This window comes from Helianthus annuus, chromosome 3 (genome assembly GCF_002127325.2).
Source record: "Helianthus annuus cultivar XRQ/B chromosome 3, HanXRQr2.0-SUNRISE, whole genome shotgun sequence".
NCBI lineage: Eukaryota > Viridiplantae > Streptophyta > Magnoliopsida > Asterales > Asteraceae > Helianthus > Helianthus annuus.
Window position 1 is genome coordinate 160072550 of NC_035435.2, and position 24036 is coordinate 160096585.

The following is a 24036-nucleotide window of genomic DNA, read 5'->3' on the forward strand; positions in this document are numbered from 1 at the left end:
GCCCATTTGGAGGATTCGTTGGCCGTTCAAAAAAAAAAACATAAACTAAACTAAACTAAGAAAACAAATATATATTATATATACTTTTAATTTGCAACAAATTTGTGCAACAGGTAGTTGTAACTCTAGCTTTATTGGTTTTATATGCATAGGTAAGGTGTACATGTGCTTAGGTTGATTGTACATTTGTACACTAAAGCTTCTTTTGGAAGCTTTATATTTCATATAAACTAGAAAAGTAACCCGCCCAAGGACGTAGCTTTGTGGGGGCGGGAGGGGGCGGCCGACCCCCCGAACTTTTCTCTCAGTAATGGAGAGTATTTAGTTTTTGTATAGAAATTTTTGGTATATACATTGTTAACCCCCTGGTTTTATGGAAAATTTTGGTATATACTTGTTCGATCCCCCGGTCGGAAATCTCAAACTTCGCCACTGAACCCGCCGAAATGCGGGGGCTAGATTTATATTTCGATCAAGTTTGATACATGACCTGCAACCAAGAGTTTATGCCTAGATGTGGTCAATTTCTTTGCCCGCGGCGCAACGCGCGCGGGACACTTTTCTAGTTACTATATATATTAGATTATATATTATTTTAAGGAGCTACAGTATTCTAATTACCTTCGATGTAATATTTAATTAGAATTATGCTATCATAATATATGAGCGGATTTGTGTGTACTAGGAGCATGGTTGCAGAAATCGGCCTAGGCGGCCGATTAATCGGCGCCTAGGCACTAGGCGGCCACTTACTGCCTAATTTTGAGGTAGTCGGTCAATTAATCGGCCATGGTCAATGTCGGTCAAAGGCGGTACCTAGGCGGTCCTAGGCGGTCAATAATCGGATTAATCGGACTATATTAATCGGTCAAAATCGGTCAAAATCGGTCCTAGGCGGTCAAAATTGGTCAAAATCGAACCATACTATACTATCTGAAACTTGAAGTATTTATGTGAATTTTGAAGTATTATTTTTATATTATTGGGTATATATATATAATTTTGGAAAAATACATATAAAAATCCCATTCTGATTAATCCCTAGACGGTACCTCACCGCCCGACTAGCGCCTAGCACCTTATACAACATTCACTAGGAGGGATAGAAATATTATAGAGAAATGTTAGAAGCTCTTCTTTTTATAGTTTGATAGTTCTTTTTATAGTTTGATAGCCATATGATGTGTTATTTTGTTCTTTTACCTTTTTAAACTTAGTTATTATGTGGGAAAACATTTTTGGATTTGGCCCAAATTTGATTGTGCTAACCCATCATCAAGTACATTTTTAAATTAAAATTAGTATGTCTTAGAGCATTCACATCTAACCCTCTAAAATTATACATACATTCCACTAAAAAACAACTCTTATATCAATATATTTCCACTAAAAACAAATAGTTTTTTCTCTCTTTTTCAATTAAATAATATTTTTATACCTTTATCATTACATTTTTCTCTCTCCTTCACTCACAACCACTTTCAATATATATTAAAAAATTATAGTGGGTGAACAGTGTCCCCCCAAATATACAGATGAACAGTAACATTTTCTCTCTCCTCCACTCACAACCACTTTTTATACTCTTTATATTTTAAAAACCCCACACTCACAAATTAGTTCTTTGGATATGAATGCTCTTAGGACACCTAAATTTAAAAACAGAACGTTATAAAAATATTATTAGTATATTATGACTTCTTACGTTTTATCTTTTGTTTGTAATATGTAACACTGTAGCTATTACATTGTTCTTTTTTTCTTTTTTACTTATTGAAAAACGGATCGCCTCGGCACCCACCCACAGAAAGAATTTATTATTTTTCTAATAACTACGTATCCATTTAAATTTTGAATAAAATAGGGTCACCCTACGCCGTTATAATAAAAAAATATTAAAACACACAACTTTCTGGTCAACGAACCCTACCAGCCACAACTCTAAGTAGCGGCGGTGGAGTTGTTGCAGGTTCGCAATGTCCGGCGTGTCTAATCGCAACACCACGTCACCATTTTTTCTTTTATTTGTTATATTTTATTTCGTTTTTTTTTTCGGTTTTACACATTTATATTTGCAGCTTCAATTAGTCTTTACCGTTTAATTGGTTCGTAATTAGCGGATTCCCCACCGCAATGCTCGGTGAAGAAATCCTAGTTATAATAAATGTGGTAGGTTCTTAGGAATTGTGTGGTGGTGCTAACATGCACTGCCACGTGTCACAATCTCATTAGTCGTGGAGTTCAATTCTTTTTTTTTTTTTTTTTGCAATCCTTGATTTTTCCGGTCAGCATCCGAGTCATTTCCGTCATGTTTTTGTTATACGAATTTCTTGGTTTTGGTCTTTGTTTGCTTACTGCCCGCAACACGGGATTTGCCCCTACTTTCTAAAAACTAAAAAAATATTACTTTGACCCACTCGACTTTATATTACGTGTAGGTATAAGAATAAGTTGGTGTACACTTTATGCCAGGTCGCGGTACAAGTTCACGTTTGTCTTTGCTTGCGTTTTACATCACCGCACAGTATAAATTCACCCTTTTTTCTTTAACTTTTTTACTAGTTTTGATTGTCGTTTGCTTACTTCTTAGCACGGTCTTACCTCCTCGCGACGCTGGGGTTGAATACTAGTTGGGATATTTTTTGTTAGCCATGGCAATTTTGTAGTAAAAATTGTTTCCTTTGAATCTGTTTGATGATATATTCAAAACTTATTAGTTTAACTAATGCAAACACTTTAATAGACGAACACTCAAAAGGTATGTTTGAAACCTAGGTTACAAGTCTACACAATATTGCATATCTACCAAGTTCACAAGATTTTGTATTCCATCTTGATGGAAGTCGTCGAGTAGAGTATTCCAGGAATTTGTGCACCTTTTATCCACTCCGGCCGCGGTCGTTTGTAGAAACTGGACGAGCGACGTAAATATCTCGTGTCTTGTTACATGTTTGTTAGCCTGTAAAAATCACAGAAAATTAAACAAGAACTGCTTCCTTTTTCGTTTCTTTTTCTTAAGTCATGAAACATGTATGTTCTTATTTAACTCTTGAAAGTTGAATGCTTTACCTCAGGTTCAACTATGAAGCGCGCCCGTATATAATCACCGCGATCTTCCATAACTCCTTTCAATATTATCACACCAAATTGTCGAATCATGTCCACTATCTCAAGAAATAATCCCTTCTCTTTATAGAGCATCTGCAAAGAATAAGTATATTTCAAGATCATGAACTGAAACGAGTAGTTTTTATTGCAAATGAGAGTTTGGTTTACCTAGGGGTGACACTTTCGGACACAACCAGAAACACAACACGAATAGAAGGGCGGGTCATGTTTGGGTTCAATCCAACACGACATAACTGACACCCCCAGTTTGACTCACAAACGCTTTTCTCCATCTCTATATCTCTTTAAAATAGTTACGACCTTAATTAATCTCTTTAAAATAGTTACTACCGTAATTAAGATTAAAATAGTATATCATTGTTATAATAACTATATTTTTTAACACACGATTTAGAAGTTTATATGCATCAAAAATACTCTTTGCAGAAACTAACCATTTGATTCTGATAGAATCAAAGAGTTTATAATGGGTCGAAATTGTCACATGTACAAATATGGCATATATGTGTTTCTTTTACCTCTATAAGCATTTGACCGTTTGCACCAACGTCCTCAACCATTAGTGGACAAACCATTGTCTCATTTCCCAATTCACAAGCCCATGTCACACCATTTGTGCCTGGGTCTTGGATAGTAACTTTGCTCATCTTCCGGTCATCAACTTGTTTTATCATGTCAGCTTGTTTCATTACATTTTGCATGAAAATCATGTGTTTTATGGTCCGATCCAGCAAACAATCTATGCTCATCTGCCGATATCCAAAACACAGTCAGAAACATTGTTCACGACTCTTTTGATTTTTGGAATAATGGATTTTAATAATTCCAACTATTAGCCGTTGGCCGGCAAGTAACGGTCACAACTTCAAAAATAACGAGTGGTGGTCCCAGCTTTTTATATATTGTAAACCAATGGACTTTGCTAATAGAAAAGGAAAAGGGGACAAAAATAAATTAATGTTTTGTTAGGAAAGATCCATTGGTTTACAATATGTGAAAACTTAGGACCACCACCGGTTATTTTTTAAGTTGGGACCGTTGTCGGCCAACGGCTAATAGTTGAGATTATTAAAATCCATTATTCCTTGGTTTTTCTGGTCAAACTAGTTTTTTTCAGAATCCAAACTGGGTCAGTTTTGGATCTGAAAAAGATTAGTTGACCATAAAGTCAAAATGCATGGTATTGACTATTGAATATGGTATTGTTAATTCGTTATGTAAATGTTGCACCTTTTCTCCATTGGGAATCAGTTGCCTCAACTCAGCCATACGGTCCAAGATCTGCTGGCGGTCTTTGGGTCGGGGTCGAGTCCCTGGTTTAGCTTTTTTCTTGGTGGGTTTGGGAGGCTCGGCTTGCAGAACCGTGCTCGAACCACTCATGCTATAACCATCAACCACCCTTAAACCAGGGTTTGGCTTATGCATGGTCTCTTCCCACATACAATTTCCTGTTTTTCTTCTTTTCACCGAAACTTGACCCTCAAGACAAGAACTAGACCCGGCGTTCGAAATACCAGAAACACCCTCCAAAAGCTCTTGGATCCCAAGCTTTGAGAACAACCTTTCTTTTGGACCGAGGGCAGTATGGTCAACGTTACCGAAAGAATTGCGACCCGGTTGACTTCCATTCAAGATCGGCGCTAAAATGTCTCTTAGATCACCACTGTTTCCAAACAAGTCAACCTCAGAACCTGACACAGTCAAAGATTCTTGCTTTCCATCATAGTCGATGGGATTCAATGGTGGGAACCACTGAGAAACATTGAACTCTCCAGTTTGGAAGAACTCATTTGGGATACCGAAATCCGGGAGTTCGTCTAAAACAGATGAAGAAACATCAGGTTTAATCAATTTGACATTACCACCTGTAAAACAAGATTCTTCTGATGAAGCAATGGCTTCATTCTGATTACAACTTTGACTGTTGAAAAGAGTCAACCCAGTTGCAGACCCTCCATTTACAATTTCTTGAAACATTCTTTTAGTTTGATTCACAAATTCTATACTCTCCAGTATCTGAATGACATAAAAAAACAATCTATTATTAGCAAACAAACAAAGTTAAGTTAGGGTTTCTAGAATGATCACAGGAATAACCTTCTCACTGGACCCAAATTGTACCACTCCTTGTGGCTCCACAGGGATTACTGCAATTGTCTGCAAAGTGAAAGTGATACTCAGACCACTGTACAATTAATGATGCATGAGGTACAATCCAAGTGTACCACTTTAACAAGATTCCTATGAAGTTAGATTTAAAATAGAAGAAATACCTTCATGCCTGAAGAAAACTGGCACCTAAGTTCATAATCATTCTGAAAAATAAGTAAAGGGTGACAATTAGACCAAAAAAAAAAAAAAAAAACAAAATTACAAATGATTCAATTTTGGTGTCAAATTCTGAAATTAGTTATGCAAGAAAGAAGAGTTAGTTTGTACCAGAAACATATCCCAGATGGAACCAGAAAATATCTGGTCTCTGTAGTGATCTTCTGAACACATCCACATGTGTTTGTTAGTATGAGCAGCTTGTCCAATTATCCTTCAAATTTTCAAAAATAAATAATATAAAGATTATGAAAATTAACTGTTTTTTTTTTTCAAGATTTATGGAAAATGAACATACCCTCCTCCAAGTGGTACTTGTAAAAGCAAATTATCCATCAAAGATCTGAATTCTTCCTCAAAGTAGGTATCTTGCAGGCTTAATAATCTGTGAATGACACAAGATTTGAAGATTTCAAGAAAAAGCAAATTGTTAATGCATACTCAATGGAAAATAAAAGGTGATAAATTATTATTAAAACCAATTAAAAAAAAGTACTGAATAATTCAGTATTTAAGTGAAATTTCTGTGAAGATCTCTCAGAGAAGCAAACCTACTAAAAAGATAAAATCTTGAAAAAAAAAACCATACCCACCCAAAAATATATTTATCCATAAACAGAAAGAAGTTAAAAAAAGTCCCATGTAAACTAAAAACTAAATATATAATCAACATTACAAGATTACAGGAAACAGAAAATAGTTGAAGCTTTGAGTAAATGATGTTTAATGCATACTCAATGGAAATAAAAGGTGATAAATTTATTTAAAACCACTTAATATAATACTAAGGCATTTAGTATTAGGTGACAATACTATGAAGATCTCTCAAAGAATCAAACCTACTAAAAAGATAAAATCTTGAAAACATATTAATACCCACCTCAAAAAATATATCCATAAACATGAAAAAGCTAAAAAAAATAAGTAACTGGAAATTAAGCAATTAACTAGATGAATAAAAGGTGTAGAAAAAGAATTAAAATCAGAAATTTTGGAGTATTGTGTGAGAGATGGAGGATTAAAATCATACATGGAATCTGGCTGGCCATAGCTCCAAAAAGCAGCATAAGACCATCCATAAGAGCAACAAAGATTCTTGATAACATTTTTAACAACTGAATCTGTCTTTATTCCACTCATTTTAAACAAAAGATAAAGTATCAAACCCTGCAAAACAACATGATAAATAAATTAAAGGGTGTTTGTTCTTCATGATCTTCTTCTAGAGAGATTGCAAACATCAGATAGACCCACCTGTATAAGTGCTTTGGAAAAGAAATATGTGAAAAAAGCAGAAAACAATATTGAAAAAACAAGAGTTTTGGGTCTTCCAGGAGAAAGAGAATTAAAGCTGAAATATTGTTTTCCCAGAAATGAATGAAGGAATGGTTCGTTGATGTCTTGTTGTTACACACTGCCAGAATTACAGTACTACAGGATGATGATGGTGATGATGATGATTCTGCTGGTTCAAGCTTATATTATATGTTAAATAATAAAAAATATGGCGTCAAAATTCTACAGAAAAAAAAGCTGTTTTGTGCTCAAAGCTAAAACACAAGACCTAATAAAGCTGTCTCTAGCATGAGACAGAAAATTGGGATTTTTAAGGAGGGTTTTGTTCGTGAAAAGGATGTGATTTTAACAAAAATAACTGTAAATATTTTGCTTTTCACAACTTTAGTTTTTTTTTTTATTTGATATCTTTTATTTTGGTTTATTGTCGTATTTATTGCAGAAATCAAACTAGTTTTAAACACCATTTTTTTACACGTAACTTCCCACTTAGACCATGTGTAGTGGGCGTTTTTTTTTTAAAAAATTTCAAAAACAACGCCCAAAAACGCCCCCCTCCCATTACATAGGGCGTTTTTTGGCTTTTTTTTGAAAAAAAATGAATTTGGCGTTTTATATAAAACGTCTTCCCCCTTCTCCCTTGTCCAATCATCTTTCAGCCCCCTTCTCCTTATCCAATAAGATTTTTTCTGTGTTTTTTCTTTATTTTATTTAATGCCCCAATAATGCCCCATCCTCACTACACCCATTTTAGAAAACGCCCAATAATACCTCTTTCCTGACTGGATCACGTAAAATGCCCTAGGGTGGGGGCATTATCTTCCCCATCCACAACACATGGTCTTATAAGAATTTAAACCAACACCATTTTTTTGTAGCGAGTAAATATATTATAACTAAATCACCAAATTATTGGTATTAAATATTTGTATTGCAAAAATAAATAAATATATCATCTGACTCAATCTTGATAAACGAATCCACATGGTTATTATACAAATTCCTTCTTATGAGAAATAATGATCTCACTTTGATCTGTACATTTCTTCATGTGAATTTTCTTTATAAATGGACAAATAGTTAATATTAATGTTTTTAAAAAAAAGTCAATATCAATTTGTTTGTTTGAAAAAGTTATATAATTAAAAAAAGAAAAAAATATTACTTTTAGATGTGTATTTAAAATGTCCATTACGATAGAAATCTAGAATTTTAAGATGTCCTTTTAAAAGAAGACATCTAACTTTTAATTTATTTAATTAATATTATATATTTATGTCATTATTAAAAAGATTTAATTGTTAAACAAAATCATATCACTTATCATATCAACATCAAAAAGATCAAAAATGTTGATATGAATATAAAGTAAAGCCTGAATCATTAGTATTTGATTTACAGGCTCTTTATAAAAAGCATCACATATAATCCATTCCAAAAACTGTATTTAATTCTGTCATTTCGATATTAACACTTTTCAACAATAATTTATTAATAGGTTTACCATATTACACATTTGACTGGAAAATCAAGTACCTCCACATTCTTTAAAACCTGAATGAGTTTGATCGAAGTATTTAAATCAACTTAAATATTAGAAGGTAACCAGACTTGAATGGGATTCATTATACTAATATTTTCTGTTTTTCTATCACATAAAAGGGATATAATGGAAGATAACATATATAGATGACAATGGCCAATGACTTTGTAGCCTAGTGGCATCATCTTGGGGTGGGATAAGGCTTTGTGACTGATAGGTCTTCGGTTCGATTGTCACAAGTGGTTTTTTCCATATTTATTGGGTTTCTCACTGAATTGGTGTATAAGTATTATGCCTAATGGAGATGGATATGATCGGGTGACTCCGGCTTCGCTGGTAGCACGATGATATTCCAGTGGTCCGTCAGTTATCTAAATTTGCCGTTAAAAAAATAGATGACAATGACTTGTAATCTTATTATTATGATTTTGTTATGAAAACATGTTATATTAAACCATTTTAATTGTATCTTTCGGTTGAAATGTGAGATGGGTGGGTGGGTGATGACTCGTTTGAAAGGTTGAAATGAAATAATTAATGGCAGAGAATATTCCGGCAAGAAAGTGAACGGAGGTGATGGCGCAATTTGGTGGTCGCACCTAGGGAAATGAGATGAGTGAGTGGGCCTAAAACTACTTAGGTTTGTAGGGATGTTAGGTATACAACTTCTGCTACACCTCTTTCGTTTGCCTCCCTTTATGATTATTACCCTCCATCACAACCGTCACTCCACCACCACCACCACGTCATGTTACACCACCGTTTTAACCGGTCAGATTGTATCTGATGAATAATGATAGGCATCAAACAAGAATTTAAATATTTAATGGATACGAAACTTCTGTTATGAAATCGTGTATGCTCAAAACAACCAAAGTTGTCTAAAAAACTTTTTGGTAATGCAAAGTTGTATTACCCTACTTTGAACTAATTATTTGTTCTAATATCATGTACACTCGTAAGCGAAACAAATGTCTCTCCTTTGGACATGAAGCAACATATAGTGTCTAATCAGCAAAGAGGTTTTAAAGTTAAAAAGAGGTATAGTGGAGCTTGAAATCTTGCAAATTTAATCATCCATATTGAATTAAATAAAAAAGGGTGATTGGATTTTAATAATCTTAATTTACACATGTTAGCCGATAATAATCTCAACTTTAAAAATTCTCTCTAACGATCCCAACTTGTAAAAATTTGGCCATCATCGATCCTTTTCTTTTTTTTTTTTTTTTTTTTTTTTTTTTTTTTTTTTTTTTTTTTTTTTTTTTTTTTTTTTTTTTTTTTTTTTTTTTTTTTTTTGAACGGCTATCATCGATCCTTTTCTAACATATAAGAATTTGATATTCTAAATAGATTCAAGTACACCTGCAGCCTCCTTAATAGATTCAAGTGCACTGCAATTAGAAAATGTTCAATGGGGGTCAAATTCTTACAAGTTGGGATTGTTGGAGGAAATTTTTAAAGTTGAGATTATTATCGGCCAACAGGTGAAACTTGTGATTATTAAAATCCAATAACCTAAAAAAACCATCAAAAAAATTCTATTGGTCATCCAAATTGAATCTGACGTTTTAAATAACACGCCCAACAAAAAAATGCCAAAAAACGCCCCGGCGGGGCGGGGGGCGGTGCGCAGGCGTGAAAGGGCGTGGATTAGGGCAAAAAACGCCCAATCCCCTCCCCACTACACATGGCCTAAACCACTCTTTTTACCTAAGTTTGAACCTGATATTCACCAAATGCAACATATAAATTATATCAAATAAGGTATATAATCAACCCCTTTTTAGTACTAATGTTGGAAAAAAATGTGTTTCTTTGTATCCTTTTGATTTTCAGGATTAAAAAAGCTTAAATGTAACGACAAAAACCAACATGAATACAGAAGAAGACAAGCACGGGGTCGTGCCACCAAGGCATGGGTTGTGCCGCACTCAAGATTCCAGAAAGAAAAAGACAAACAGAAGCAGACAAGAGACACGGGCCCGTGTCCCATGGACACGAGCCGTGGTCAACTCCCAGATTTGCAGAATCTTAGAGAGTACAGCAAGTACAAGGGCCACGGGCCGTGTGAGCATACGGGCTGACACAACTCATTAAATGAAGACAGATAGGAAGGAGGCATAGGGTCGTGTGAACTGTCTGTTTCCAACTATAAATAGGGGTGCTTGGTTCAATTGCAATCCATCCTTTGGCAAACCACTTCTCTCACACCTGCCACCACTCCACCACCACAATACCACAATCATCCACCACATTCATCCATCATCCATTTTTAGAGTGTGTAGTAGTCTCGGGATCCAAGATTGATCGTAAGAGTTTTGTCAAACAAAGGCCATGATTCACCCATTCATGTCTTTACGGTCTATATAAAGCGCGTTAACTGCCTGGAAGGGGGTTAGAAGGGTGGTTTGGATAAAGTTCTTGCCTCGTTCAGTGTATAGTTCCTGCGAGGACTTGATTCAAGCTTATCAGGACTTCCTTTGATGCAGATAACATCAAATCAGGGGAAGTAAGAACAACTTGAATACCTTATAAATAAACTACTATTAAAACTTTAAACCAGCCTTGCGGGACTGTCCCTGCTGACTCAGACCAATATGGTCGAGGGTAGCGTTGCCTCCAAAAAAGGGACGTGCCACATTTTGCATTAATAACTTACTTAATTATCTTTCAATATTCTGGCCTTGAGGGACTATATCCCTGCTGACTCAGATCAATATGGTCGAGGGTAGTGTTGCCTCCAAAAGAGGGACATGCCACTATAACCAAGATAATCTCTTAAAAACACCAAAGTACGGAAATCATGAAAGGATACGTAAAAGATTAATCAAAACCAAGTGATTCTATCTTGTGTATGTGTTTCCTTTATTATTTTCGTTTCTTTCCTTATGTTAATTATTAAAAATCTTTTTCTCTAAATTTAGTTTGATTAGACGTTGACAATATTTCGGTATTAAAAGCTCTTGTGTCCTTGGACGACCTCGGTATCTTACCATCACTAAACTACGACAACGATGGTGCACTCGCCCTAGCGTGTTGTAGAGAGTGATAGTGTTATATCATGTTTCACAAATTTAAAGCTTAATAAACGAGTGAAAAGTGCTTAAAAATATATTAAAAATCATACACGCTCACCTCACATCAGAACCTCAAACCTCTCATTTAAGGTTATCTGTTATACTCCTCCCAGCTTCTAGAGTCCTAAACTACCAACTCAACACCACATCAACATCTCCTCCTATACCATACTTCCATTCCAGAACGTATGGTGTACATATCCAGGGGCAAAGCTCAAAATTTTTATATTTTTAATATTATTTTAAGCAATTAAAATAATAAAAATTAGGAATATTGGATTTTAATAATCCCAACTATTTGTCATTTGCCGCCAACAGTCCCAACTTCAAAAATAACCACTAGCAGTCCCAACTATTGACATATTGGCCAACAATGGACCCTGACTAACAGAACCCTAACGTCGTCGGTCACCGGAAAACCATTTTTGTCCAGAAAAAGGTTTCTAAAGGTCCGATCTAAGGTTATAAAGAGGTTTGAGACGAAAATATTGAGTTTTCCGGCTAAAAAGTTGAGTTTTCCATCGAAAAAGAAGTTTTCTAGCGACTTTAATAATTGTGGCTTTTACTAGAAAAAGCTTCCCAAAGGTCCATAATAAGGTTACAAAGAGGTTCGGGACGAAATTGTTGAGTTTTCTAGCCAAAAATGAGTTTTTCGGCTAAAAATGAGTTTCCCGGCCAAAAAACGTTTTTCCGGCGACCGGAGACTAACAACGTTAGGGTTCTGTTAGTTAAGGCCCATTGGAGACCAATATGTCAATAATTGGGACTGTCAGTGGTTATTTTTAAAGTTGGGACTGTTGGCGGCCAACGGCAAATAGTTGAGATTATTAAAATCCAATATTCTTAAAAATTAAACAAATAAAGAAAGAGGTTGAGAGAGGAAATGTTGTGGGATGATCCATACCAAAGCCCACGGGGTGTGGGAGATTGAAGGACCTTCCCAACTCCCAAACCCCCATCCTCATCAAATGGTCTAAAGATATGTGTCTCTATTAAGTGGGTCAGCTTCTCATTGGCTAAATGTAAAGATTTAGTAAATAGAAAAGACAACAAGCAAGACGCTAAAATCATACAATTGGTGTTGTGTGAACGTTACAACTGGCGTTTAGTTCTCAACGGTGTATTAGATGTATTTTTCATTTGTGTAGGTCAGTTTCCTATTGGTCGTTTTTTGTTATTTATTTTACTTTTCTGTTGTTGTTCAAATTAAAAAGCAAGACGATAGAAGCATACAAATGTGAGAATCAATACTTAAAACAAAAAATATTTGAAACTAAAATTACATCATGTAGATCCTCTAGCACCTATAGATCGATACGGCTTGAATTACTAATGCACGCGATATACGAAATCCATCGTATACAAGTACAAACGTTGATACACGGTGTAAGTAACTTGTTTAAATTGATTGTGAACACAAAACTGTACAATACAACAATTACACTCTCAGCTCACAACTCTCATAAATCTATCAAAATTGACAAGCCTACAACTATATATACGCATGTCGACTAAGTGCGCTAGCCACCTTAACATCGCTAATAGACTCGTAATTTTAAGGCTCGTAGCTACGATGTATCTCTCTTAACTACACTAGCGTAGTTAAGCACTACGTGCGCTAGCACTCGGTGTTTTACAAAACTCGGAAAACATAAAAACTAGGGGTATTGGATTTTAATAATCCCAAGTTTCACTAATTGGCCGGTAATAATCCCAACTTCAAAAATTGCCTACAACAGTCCCAACTTGTAAGATTTTGGCCACCAATGATCCTTGTCTAATTGGGTTATAACCTTGTTGGGCTGGTGACCTGCAACTTATTCCGGCGACCTGTTTTACCCCTGAAACCACCAAACGAGACCACCACCAATCATCTCCGACCTCCTGTAATCTTCTCCGCTTCTCAAAAGTTTAAAACTTCCACCATCTACGCAACTCCGGTGACCTGCAACTCATTCTGACGACCTTCTTTACCCCTGAAACCACAAAAGGAGACTACCACTTATCATCTCCAACCTCTAGTGACCTTCTCCGCCGCTCAAAACTTCAAAAAAATAACTGGGTTATAACCCAGTTAAACAAGGATCATTGGTGGCCAAAATCTTACAAGTTGGGACTGTTGTAGGCAATTTTTGAAGTTGGGATTATTACCAGCCAATCAGTGAAACTTGGGATTATTAAAATCCAATACCCCTAAAAACTACTACGAAACTCTAAACATTTTCATCCATGCCTTCATCGACAAAAGTGCATCTACACATCAAGAATACCATTACCCTTAGTCTCAATATCAATTGCAAATTAAAATACATAAAGCTAGACTTAACTATATTTTACTTACCATTTGTGTAATTTTTTTGTTCAAAATTAATTGTTTGGACATTTCTTTCTTTTTGAGTTATTAACTCAGATATTCCTTGTAACGGTTCGCATTTCCATACTTTCCTTATTTAGGAAGTATTGTTTTAAATTCTATTTTTGGAAACTTGTATTTGTATTGTATTCTATTTCGTTTCACTTTGTAATCCGATGCTATTGATCATAATGAAAATTCAAGTATTTTATTCATATTTATGTCATTCATGTTAGACTTGTTTGAATGTTTATACTCAAGATCAATGTTTTAAACAACATTATGCATACTTCATGTTTGCACAATACACATTTATGCTCATTACACGTAAAACCGGCTAAAACACGCGAAATAATCAAATTCGAACTTTCGAGAGGAAGGGAAGCACCTCTCGCACGAAATGACCCTCCCCCCTTTCGTGCGAAAGGGTATGTGGCCCCAACTTCTTGTCCGAAAACCCTGTCGTCCCAAACTTACCCCAAACCTATAAATAGGCGCACTACTTCACTCATTTCGCTTGCTCAGTCGCTCAGACACTGTCCAAAACACTCTGAAGTCCCCTCTCGCGATCAGAAGCTTTGGTATGGATTTTCTTTCATTTTCCATTCATTTTCCATAGATTATCTTGCATTTAATGTTTCATTTCCTTAATTTTTACAAAAACTTATTGTTTAATCATGTCTCACGGATGGTTTTCACGAGTTTACTTGGGCAAACTAATGTTGAAACCTCACCACATATGAGATTCAAACATTATAAACTTCGATTTAAACTTGTTCGTACATTTTACTTTAATTTTTGTTACAAACTTGGTGGAATCTGGTACCCACCAGACTCGCAACTCAGTTCACACTTGTGGGTTTGCATTAGGGTTAATTTCCACCAAGAAATGACCTGTTTCGGATAGATCAAATAAGCGTCTTTAACAAAACTAACACCTTTCGCAGGAAAGGGGACTGTTTATATGTTTTCGTTTTCTGTTTGTTCGATTCCAGTTCATCAGTACCATGGATGAACACCAAAAAGTTTGATAGTCACAAAGTAAGTTAACCCCATCCAGCCTCCAAAACTTGGTTCACACCTTCTATGTTGAGTTGGCACACCTGAGTTGTCCTTACTTGACTGTTTGGCTATTCTACTTTCTGTTTTCATTTTGTATAACGATTACTGTTATTGTATTAAGTTAAACAATTTACAAACAAACTTTATGCACGGATACTTGTTTAAACAGACCAGACGCACGAAAGGCTACTACCTTTCGCAAGAAAGGACCCCTTTCGCACGAAAGGACCCCTTTCGCACGAAAGGGTCTTTACTTGTTTATTTCTTACTTTTTGGTATTTTAAAGTCTGATCCAAACCAGTTTCACATCAGAATACTCACACATTCGTTTACCCATTTCAGGGTGACCTCGGTGTACCCACCTTCATCTAATCAGCTCGCGGTTTCGTGTTTATCTACGCAAAACTGTAACTATACTCGACCCCTTTTTCATTTTTAGTCACTTTGGGTGCAACATGTACATTTATACAAAAACAAGCAACATTATTAAACATGTTACAAATCACACTCTATCCACTATTAAACATGAGACTTATTTTATACTTGTTAATCTCGCATGTTATGTTTACACGTGTCTATATGCTCATTAACTTTGCAAACCTACCTTAACAATTATAGTGCTATAGGACTAACGCCCGCCCGTATTCTTGTGATATTAATTGTTAAGTAAAACACCATTACACCCTCTTCGTTTCGACGATGTTATGTAATCACGATTGCGTTAAACTCTGGTTTGACATATAGCTTACACTTGTGCAATATGTTAGTAACAGGTTATACATTTATCATGTTGGATATGAGCACAGTTAAACATTTTCAATATTATGCTATATATTTAAACTTGTATATTCGCCAACATTTTTATTGATCATATTTTAAAACATGTTGCAAGTTGATATAGGTGACAATTGAAGAAAATAAGCTTAGGATGGACTTAGATACATGCCTAAATTATAAAACAATTACTCATGTTTCATGTTTCATGTTTCATGTTCCATGTTTGCTACAATTTGATTGTATTTGGCTTTGTTGAACATTGTATTCATTTATCATATATAAAACTTTGATTAATTTATGATGCTACAAGCAATCTTGTTTTCGTCTCACTCTGATGTTTCCGCTATCGATTGAGGTGTGACATTCCTTTCTATCGGTTAAGAGATATAATAGAATATGAATGAAATTATTATATATATTATTATTATATATTCATACAGAGTGCCTATAAATAGTAACCTAACTTTTAAATATTATTATAATTTTTTTAATCTTTAATATTTTATTATTATTACCTAATTTTTAGATATTATTATAGTTTTTTTATTCTTTAATATTTTTTTATTATACTATTTTACTTGTATAATATAGTAACATATAGGTTTTTATTATTTTGTTACTATAATTAATTTATTTTGTTTTTCCTTATAGCTAAGATATGATATTTTATATATTAATGTCATTTATCATTTTATTTATTCTAATAACATAGTGTAATGTTTTATAAAACTTTGAATGTTCTGTTGCGACATGCTTATTTCATATGAGTTTCGTTAAATTAAGTCGATACTATTCGAACAATTCTGTTAACAGTATAGAGTACCCTTTAACGACTTTGGTAGGGGTATAGAGTACCTTTTTATATCATATACTATAGCGAGTGTCGGTGATGAACAAATCTGATACCGTCCGAACAACATCAGTACCTTGTCGATTTTAACCAAACATTGGTATCGATATTTGTACTTTTGAAATCTTTATCAATATTCAATTTTATAGTTTTTGATCGATGTAAAACATATGTCGATATTCTTTTGGGCATATCATGACTTTTTTTTGTTTATCTTTCGATCGCTATACAAATGCCAATTACGATACCGATACCTTATTGAATCGAATTGATACTGACTGACTTTACGCCGCAACATGCACAGGAAGTCCACTAGTCTAATATTAGAACAATTTGTTTTGTCACAACATGGAGAGTATACACATTTGAATAAGCTTAATCACTAAACTCATTAAGGCGCCTCACGTTAAACTGTCAAAGTCATGAGCCAATCTATAAAATATAAGTTGAATACGATTGGTAAAAAAAACAACTACCATTAATTACATTTACGGATGGGTTGTGGAATGTAATTAATAGAGTTTAAGTGCAAAATCATGAGTTTTATGTGTTTATTTACTTGGAATAGTTTAACTATGAGTAAATGTGTTATTGTTGGTCAAGCATGTAAATTGGAGGCTTACATGAAGAAATTAGGAGTTGGAATGATCATGAAACGGAAAAACAAAGAAGTTGGAATAGCCCAAGGATAGGGATGACAATGGGTCAAGTATGGCTAATCTCATATTTATACCCGGTTGTAAAATCTTATCACATACCTGGCCCATTACCTGTTGGGTATTTGATGGGTATTTACCCGTTGGGTATCGGCATACCCGCGGGTAATGGGCATACCCGTTGGGATTTTCTTGCATATATACTTTATATCCGAATGCAACCATCAACTCTCATTGAAACCATTATCTTACCCTTCTACTTACCATACAAATGTGTTTCAACCACCAAAAAATGTTTAAATGCCTTAATATTGTATAGCTTGATGACTTTAATAAGTTTTTCCATGTCATTCAAAGAATCTTTTCACAACTCACAAGTGAAATTGTTTTTACACTAAAAATGTGATACCATCCATTTCTCAATAAATACATCAATTCCCCTATAAATTGGTGTAAGGTTTTTTCTTTTTTCTTTTTTCTTTTTTTTTCTTTTTTTTTTTTTTTTTTTTGAAAGGAGAACTTCATTGGTGTAAGTTGATAGTGCTTGAACGAGGTGATGTTTCATCGCTACTCACTAAAGTTTCATCTCCAACTTCATCTTCCTCTAACAACTTGTCCACAACAAATTTAGTCTCATCTCTAATTGCACTCCTTAATTCATTGTTCATAATATCAATTTGGGACATTTTATAAGATCTTCATTTTGAATCATGTCTGATACAATATTAACTTGGTTAATTGTGTACATCAAAAATAACAATCAGATTATTACCTCAAGAGGGACAGACGATGCCAAACTAGATTATTGCTTCAAAAGTACAGACTTATTATGAATTGTCAATGAAAACTAATGATGCCCAATTAGATTGTTACTCAAAACCATCAGGAATATTAATGATGGCCAAATTTACTTCTGAATCTTCGATGGCAAGGACCAAATATGTAATTATAAATTGCCACTTAGGTTATAGCCTAGTGGTCAATAGCAATTATCTCTTGTGGGGAGACCAAGGTTCAATCCTTGGAAGGTGTAAGTATTTAAGAGGAAAAATTAGCCGTTCAAAAAAAATTGTAATTATAAATTATTGATGGAAAGGGCCCAATATGCTTTTCTCTAAATTGTAGATGCAAAGGCGCAAAGGGTGTCTTCTAAATTGTCGGGTCGATGGCGATGCAGATGTCGATGGTGTCATGGATTGCAATGGAGATCTTTTCTAAATTATCGAGTCACCACTAGGCCCAATCTCTACAGAAATGCTAATATGGGATGTGCTAAACATATCAACTCCTATTAATTTTTTTGAATACACCCCCTACTAAATTAGTTATGTCGTCTTTTTACTTTACTCATTAGGGGTATGTTCAGCGTACAAGAAGATACATTTAGCCAACCCTGTATATTTATGTATGTATACATAGTTAAAACATGCTAGAGAGTGTGTGGATATGTGTTTGATACAAAGAAAAGAAACCAATGCATCCAGAATTAAGGTTATATATATAAAAGAGTTTATTTGTTGGTAGTTATGAGATGTCCTATGGGTCAATATACGCTAAACAATATGTACCAAATGAATGATTTGGGTTTGACTGTCATCCCTATTAGCATGATAGTTTGTAACGACAGTTTAACTAGTGGTACTTTTAACTTTTATTTATGTTCCTAAGAGAAACCAAGTTACACAATCACTCGACTTCTATCATAGGTAATGTAAGTATTCTCATTTCGTTCATGATCATGCATATGAGTGAAAAATCAATCTATAATGATTATGCAAGACTTGGCAACAAAATTGAAAATTAAGAGTGCTATTGGAAGTCCAAATTTTTTTTGAACGGTTTTTTTTTTTAACATCTTAGTTAGGGCTATACATGACCAAAGCTCGATCAAAGTGGAATTCAAACCTGAGCACTCATGGGTAGAAACCCACAAGGTGGTAAACCTTCCCACCTCCATTGAAGGTAGAAGAATGTAACATGTGATGATTTATCATTCAGAGGTTACCTCTTAACCATTCAGACTTGAGGTTACCTATTATTCATTCAGCGGTTTTAAACCATTAAGAGGTAGCATCTGAATGGTCATTAAGAGGCTACCAAACAGCCCCTAACCATTTACGATGATTCGCCCAACAATTTTCAGTTTTTACTTTTTATTCATGATTAATCTGAAGTAGAAAATGTCGTTGATAGTGTAGTCCTCCATCGAAAATGTTACAAAAAAAAAAACAGCTAGCATCTGTATAAAGTAAAAAATATATATATAAGCATTTGATGTCACCACTGAAATCTTTTCTATAATAAGGATTTTTTTTTTTTTTTTCACACAAACATAGAGGCTCATTGTAGGTGTATAAACCAAAAGCAAAGACATCATAACTTCCGAGGTTAGGTTTATTGTCAAAAGATAATGTTAATTAATATATTTAAAAATAGTCTTTTATTATCTTATCTTTATGTCCTTTTTCACCTATCTTTTACTCGTGTGATCCGTTTTGTTCAAAGCGAATTTATGGACTAACTTTATTTAAGTTCACAACATGAATGGCATATTACATTTTATGATTCAACATACAGGATAACCTTGTGTTTTCTTTCTAAAGGGAAACTTATTTAAAATAAATAAATAAATAACCTCATTGTGTGTGTGTGTGAAAAGAATGTTAGGGATGTGAGGGTTGAACCTAAAAAGGGTAGGGGAACAAGCATTATTGGGCATGAGAAGAATTCATATAAAACAATCGTCTTCTCCATTAAGGGTCCCCTTCCTAAAGGCTAAACACAAATCTTGATTTTCTTGGTTTGAGAATCTTGACTTTAACACCCTTCAAGATCTCTTCTTTTCACTTTCACCACCCTTCTTTTTATACTACTTTTTTGGTATTTGTTACTCATAATTACTTAATTAATACTCCAAATCTCTTTAGGATCCTTTAATCCAATCATAAACCACCTTCAAGATCAGCAAAGGGAAAAAAAGGAAACATGGTTTTACTTTTTCAGTTAGTTGTTTCTTTATAAAAGTGTATAAAATCCTTGTATTTAATTGGTGGTGGACTCCGATTATTCTCGGAATACTCCGTTTGGTCCAGTAGATGTCCCGAGAGTGCTTGCGATTGATTTTGTTGGTCGTTCAAAAAAAAAGTTGTTTCTTTATAAAAGTGTATAAAATCCTTGTATTAAAGATTTAATTTTTTTTTCAGTTAGTTGTTTTCATTATAAAAGTGTATATCCTTGTATTAAAGATTCAATTTTTTTTAATTGCAATAGCGATTCTTGTACATTGGATTCAGAAGTAAGGTATAATCACTATTACCCCGCCCTAACCTATAAATTACCGACCACGGAAGAAATTTCCAACTTTAGTCACCAAGTCTTCAGTTATTATGAACAAGGACAATGTTCTTTTATGGTAGCTTAGACTATAGGAAGGAAGGTATTATGTTGAGAATCATGATTCCTTCCATTTGTTACTCAATCAAATATCTAGCCAACTATACTAAATTCTTTTTAACAGAAATTTTTAAACCTAAATACCACATAAACTTACCGTTATAAAGATTAAAACTCACACTACTTTGTGATAGTTAATCTGTCACTATGTCATGAGTCCAACTTTACTAATGCAATAACAAAATTTATTATTTTGTGCATCTTATTTACATTAACTTTATTTTCTTGTTTCAGTATCAATCATGAGTCATGGTCCCTTCCTTTGATTAACCACATGTCACAAATTAAACATTAGATGTCCATATCTTATTTTTCTATACTAATAAATAAAAATGTTTTTGGGACACATGTCACTTTCTCATGCCCCTCTAATTATTTTCTATTTTTTCTCTCTTATTAAATAACAATAATATTAAATAATAATTTTTAACTTATATCCTCATTCAATAAAAAAAATATTAAAGATATCAATACTGAGAAGATAATCATCATCTACAACAACAATATTAAACTTTTAAAAAAGAATTATAAGATTAGTAATAACTTTACATTATTTTGTTTAAACAAAAAGATATCTCTAAATCAATTCGTGACAGAAGTTTTTAATACAGAAGTGTTACATATATTGATTGATTTGTTTAAATTAGTTAGACAGATAAAGTTACATGTATTAATCTATTATCTATTATCTATATTAAAACAAAACACTTTGGTGCCACTTGGCATTTGCTTAGGTTGCTTGATGACACGTGGCATCTCATCCTCTCCTCTTTTTTTCCTTTGAGCGGCAAATTATTTCTTCCTTCCTACGCTCTTTTTGTTTTTGAAACTGCGAGAATTTTGGAAACTAATCAATTCTCTCAATCAATTGAAATCATTATCCACCCAAACCCTAAATCATTCTTTCAACGGTTTCTCTCTGGCTTCACTCTACATCCTCTTCAAATCAAACTTGGATCCATGGATTATTTTCAATGAAGAATCTAACTAATGTTGGTAATCATATTCAAAGATTTTCTTTTTCTTCTTCGTCTAATTGTCGCAAGCCCTAATAGTGATCACTTCTTTCAATTTTGGTGTTAGATTTTTGGTTTTTGGAGGCTGAATTGTGATTTTATTATTGTAAACCGTAAATTATCTTAATTAGGGTTTCATTTGAACGTGTTTTCTTAATCTTAATTAGATTAATACTGATTCGTTTTATAGTGAATCGGGGATTCTTCCATCATTTTCTTGATTTGATTATCCTTAACTTGATATGCTTTAGGTTGATTTCGTGATTTATATCTTACAATATTTATGAACTAAACCCTAGATCTGTTTATTGAAAGTGAAATATAATTTTAATCTATATTTTTTGAAGCTGAATGTTTGATTTTGTTTTTGTGAACAGTAAGTTATTATCATTCAGATGAAATTCATGGTTGATATAGAACTTTGGATCCCATATGCTTTCTATCCATATGTTGTTGTTGAGGAAGATTCAGGCGCTGGTGTTAGAGGCATGAGTATGTTCATATCCATATACAGCAAAGAAATGGTAGGAAATGTTCAGGGTATGAAAAAGGGAAATCTTGGGGAAAGGGAGGTTCTTAAATGCTTTAGGGTTGCCAATAGCCTGGTAATTGCGCTTCTATTTAATCCCATTTCAGTTTTATCAGCATTGTTAATGCCTGATCTTTACTTCTGAAAACTCTAATCGAAATGTTACAGGTGAAGAGTACCATGTGTTAAGTCTCATGCATTAAACTCGATGCATTCGTGGATTTTCTGGATGTAGCAGATTATTGGTCTATGCTCAGTTTACGGAGGCAACCTTTAATTGATTCTAAACTTTTGACATTGTAATGAAGTTTGATCTTTTTTTTGTTAAAGATTGTTGGGGTTCGATCTTTTTTGTTAAAGATTGTTGGTGTTTGATTGTTGCAGAGATTAATGGCTTTGAAGAAGGCGTATGCGGATATTATTCTGAACACGGAGAAAGAAGTAGCGAAGAGGATTATGGTGTCTGATCGGAAAGCTGTTATGTTGGAGTACGAGCTTAAAGTTGCTAAAGAAGATGCGGTTCAGATGCTTATGAGGGTTAAACAGATGATGGATTGTAAGGTATGGGTAAAAGGGGTTTTGAAATTTTGGATTTTGATAAGTGGGGTTGAGTTGGACGAGTTTCTTTTGATGTTGAGAATATCGGTTTGTTAGTTTGTGTGTTTTAGATTTGTTTTGGTTTAAGATTCGAGAAAGGTTTGGGTTTGTGTTGTTTGGGGGTGTGGTTTAGGTTTAGGTTTTGGTTGTGATTTGGGGATTTTTCTTGATTGGTTTATTAAGGGGGGTATTTTGGAGACCGAGTAAACGATTATACAGTGATGTGGTGTTTGACATTGTTGTTATGTAGCTTATAAGATGTGGTGTTAATGGTTTTGGTCTGGAATCTAGGTTGGGGACGAAGAATTTTTTTTTTTTTTAGATCTGTAATATTCTGACAGTTAGTTTCATATTTCAAGCTGTGTGCTATGTGATGTTTGAGTCATACTGTAATATATTGTACTTTCAGTATATGATATATTAACAGTTCATTTTAAATTTCAGGATGGGTAAGGAAAAGATTCATCTCAGTATTTGTCATTGGACGACTCCGGCAAGTCCACAACAACCGGCTACTTGAACTACAAGCTTGGTGGTATCGACAAGCGTGTGCTCGAAAGATTCGAGAAAGAAGCTGCTGAGATAAACAAGAGGTCTTTCGAATACTCCTGGGTGCTTGACATGCTTAAGGCTGAGCGTGAAAGAGGTATCACCATCGATATCGCTTTGTGAAAGGTCGAGACCACCAAGTACTACTACACAGTTATTGATGCTCTCGGACATCGTGACTTTATCGAGAACATGATTACTGGTACCCAACAGTCTGACTGTTATTCTTATCATCGATTCCACCACTGGTGGTTTTGAAGCTGGTATTCAAAAGACGGACAGACCCATGAGCATGCTCTTCTTGCTTTCACCCTTGGTGTCAAGCAAATGATTTGCTCCTATAACAAGGTAAATATGAAATCGATTTTTATATCATTTTTAATTAGTTTTTATAGTATATTTTGCTAAATGTATGGATTTACAATTGTAGATGGATGCCACCACACCAACCAATGACGAGAAGTCGTTCATCAGAATTAAGGTAATAATCAGTACAAGTTGAAATTGGTCAGATCATATTGACCTGAAACACCAATGTTTTTTTGAAAAAATTAGCATGTCTCATACGATTACAGAGTTATATTATCTCACTAATAATTTTAACATGATCTAAATGGTTTTATGCGTTAATAAAACAATTTGGCTTCCTGGTCCAGTATATATATAGCAGATGAGAGTGTGAAAGATGTCAAAAGTTTAGATACGTGTCCGAATTGATTCTGTCCTCATCATTCTTCTTACATTATATTAGGGCTGTAAAGTTAATGTTGTAGTGATTTAACTTGTGCTTTACTTTGACGGTTGCAGGTTTTTAGTTG

The 24036-nt window shown here is 34.1% G+C and overlaps 1 protein-coding gene, 1 long non-coding RNA gene and 1 pseudogene across 2 annotated transcripts; 2 read left to right on the plus strand and 1 right to left on the minus strand.

Annotated features, from left to right (window-relative positions):
• Positions 1–2663: 2663 nt before the first annotated feature.
• LOC110930463 (transcription factor LHW) lies at positions 2664–6989 on the minus strand. The gene is made up of 10 exons (XM_022173764.2): positions 6712–6989; positions 6488–6624; positions 5756–5842; positions 5569–5671; positions 5403–5444; positions 5227–5286; positions 4360–5145; positions 3648–3878; positions 3070–3201; positions 2664–2959 (listed from the first exon to the last, which is right to left on the minus strand). The coding sequence occupies exons 2-10, from the start codon at positions 6595–6597 to the stop codon at positions 2777–2779; spliced, it is 1734 nt and encodes a 577-aa protein (XP_022029456.1). The 5' UTR covers positions 6598–6624; positions 6712–6989; the 3' UTR covers positions 2664–2776.
• Positions 6990–21372: 14383 nt separating this feature from the next.
• Positions 21373–22354, plus strand: LOC118490235. The gene is made up of 3 exons (XR_004888747.1): positions 21373–21523; positions 21921–22148; positions 22241–22354. It is a non-coding gene; the product is annotated as an uncharacterized LOC118490235 (long non-coding RNA).
• Positions 22355–23114: 760 nt separating this feature from the next.
• LOC110928232 lies at positions 23115–23812 on the plus strand (annotated as a pseudogene).
• The last annotated feature ends 224 nt before the right edge of the window (positions 23813–24036 follow it).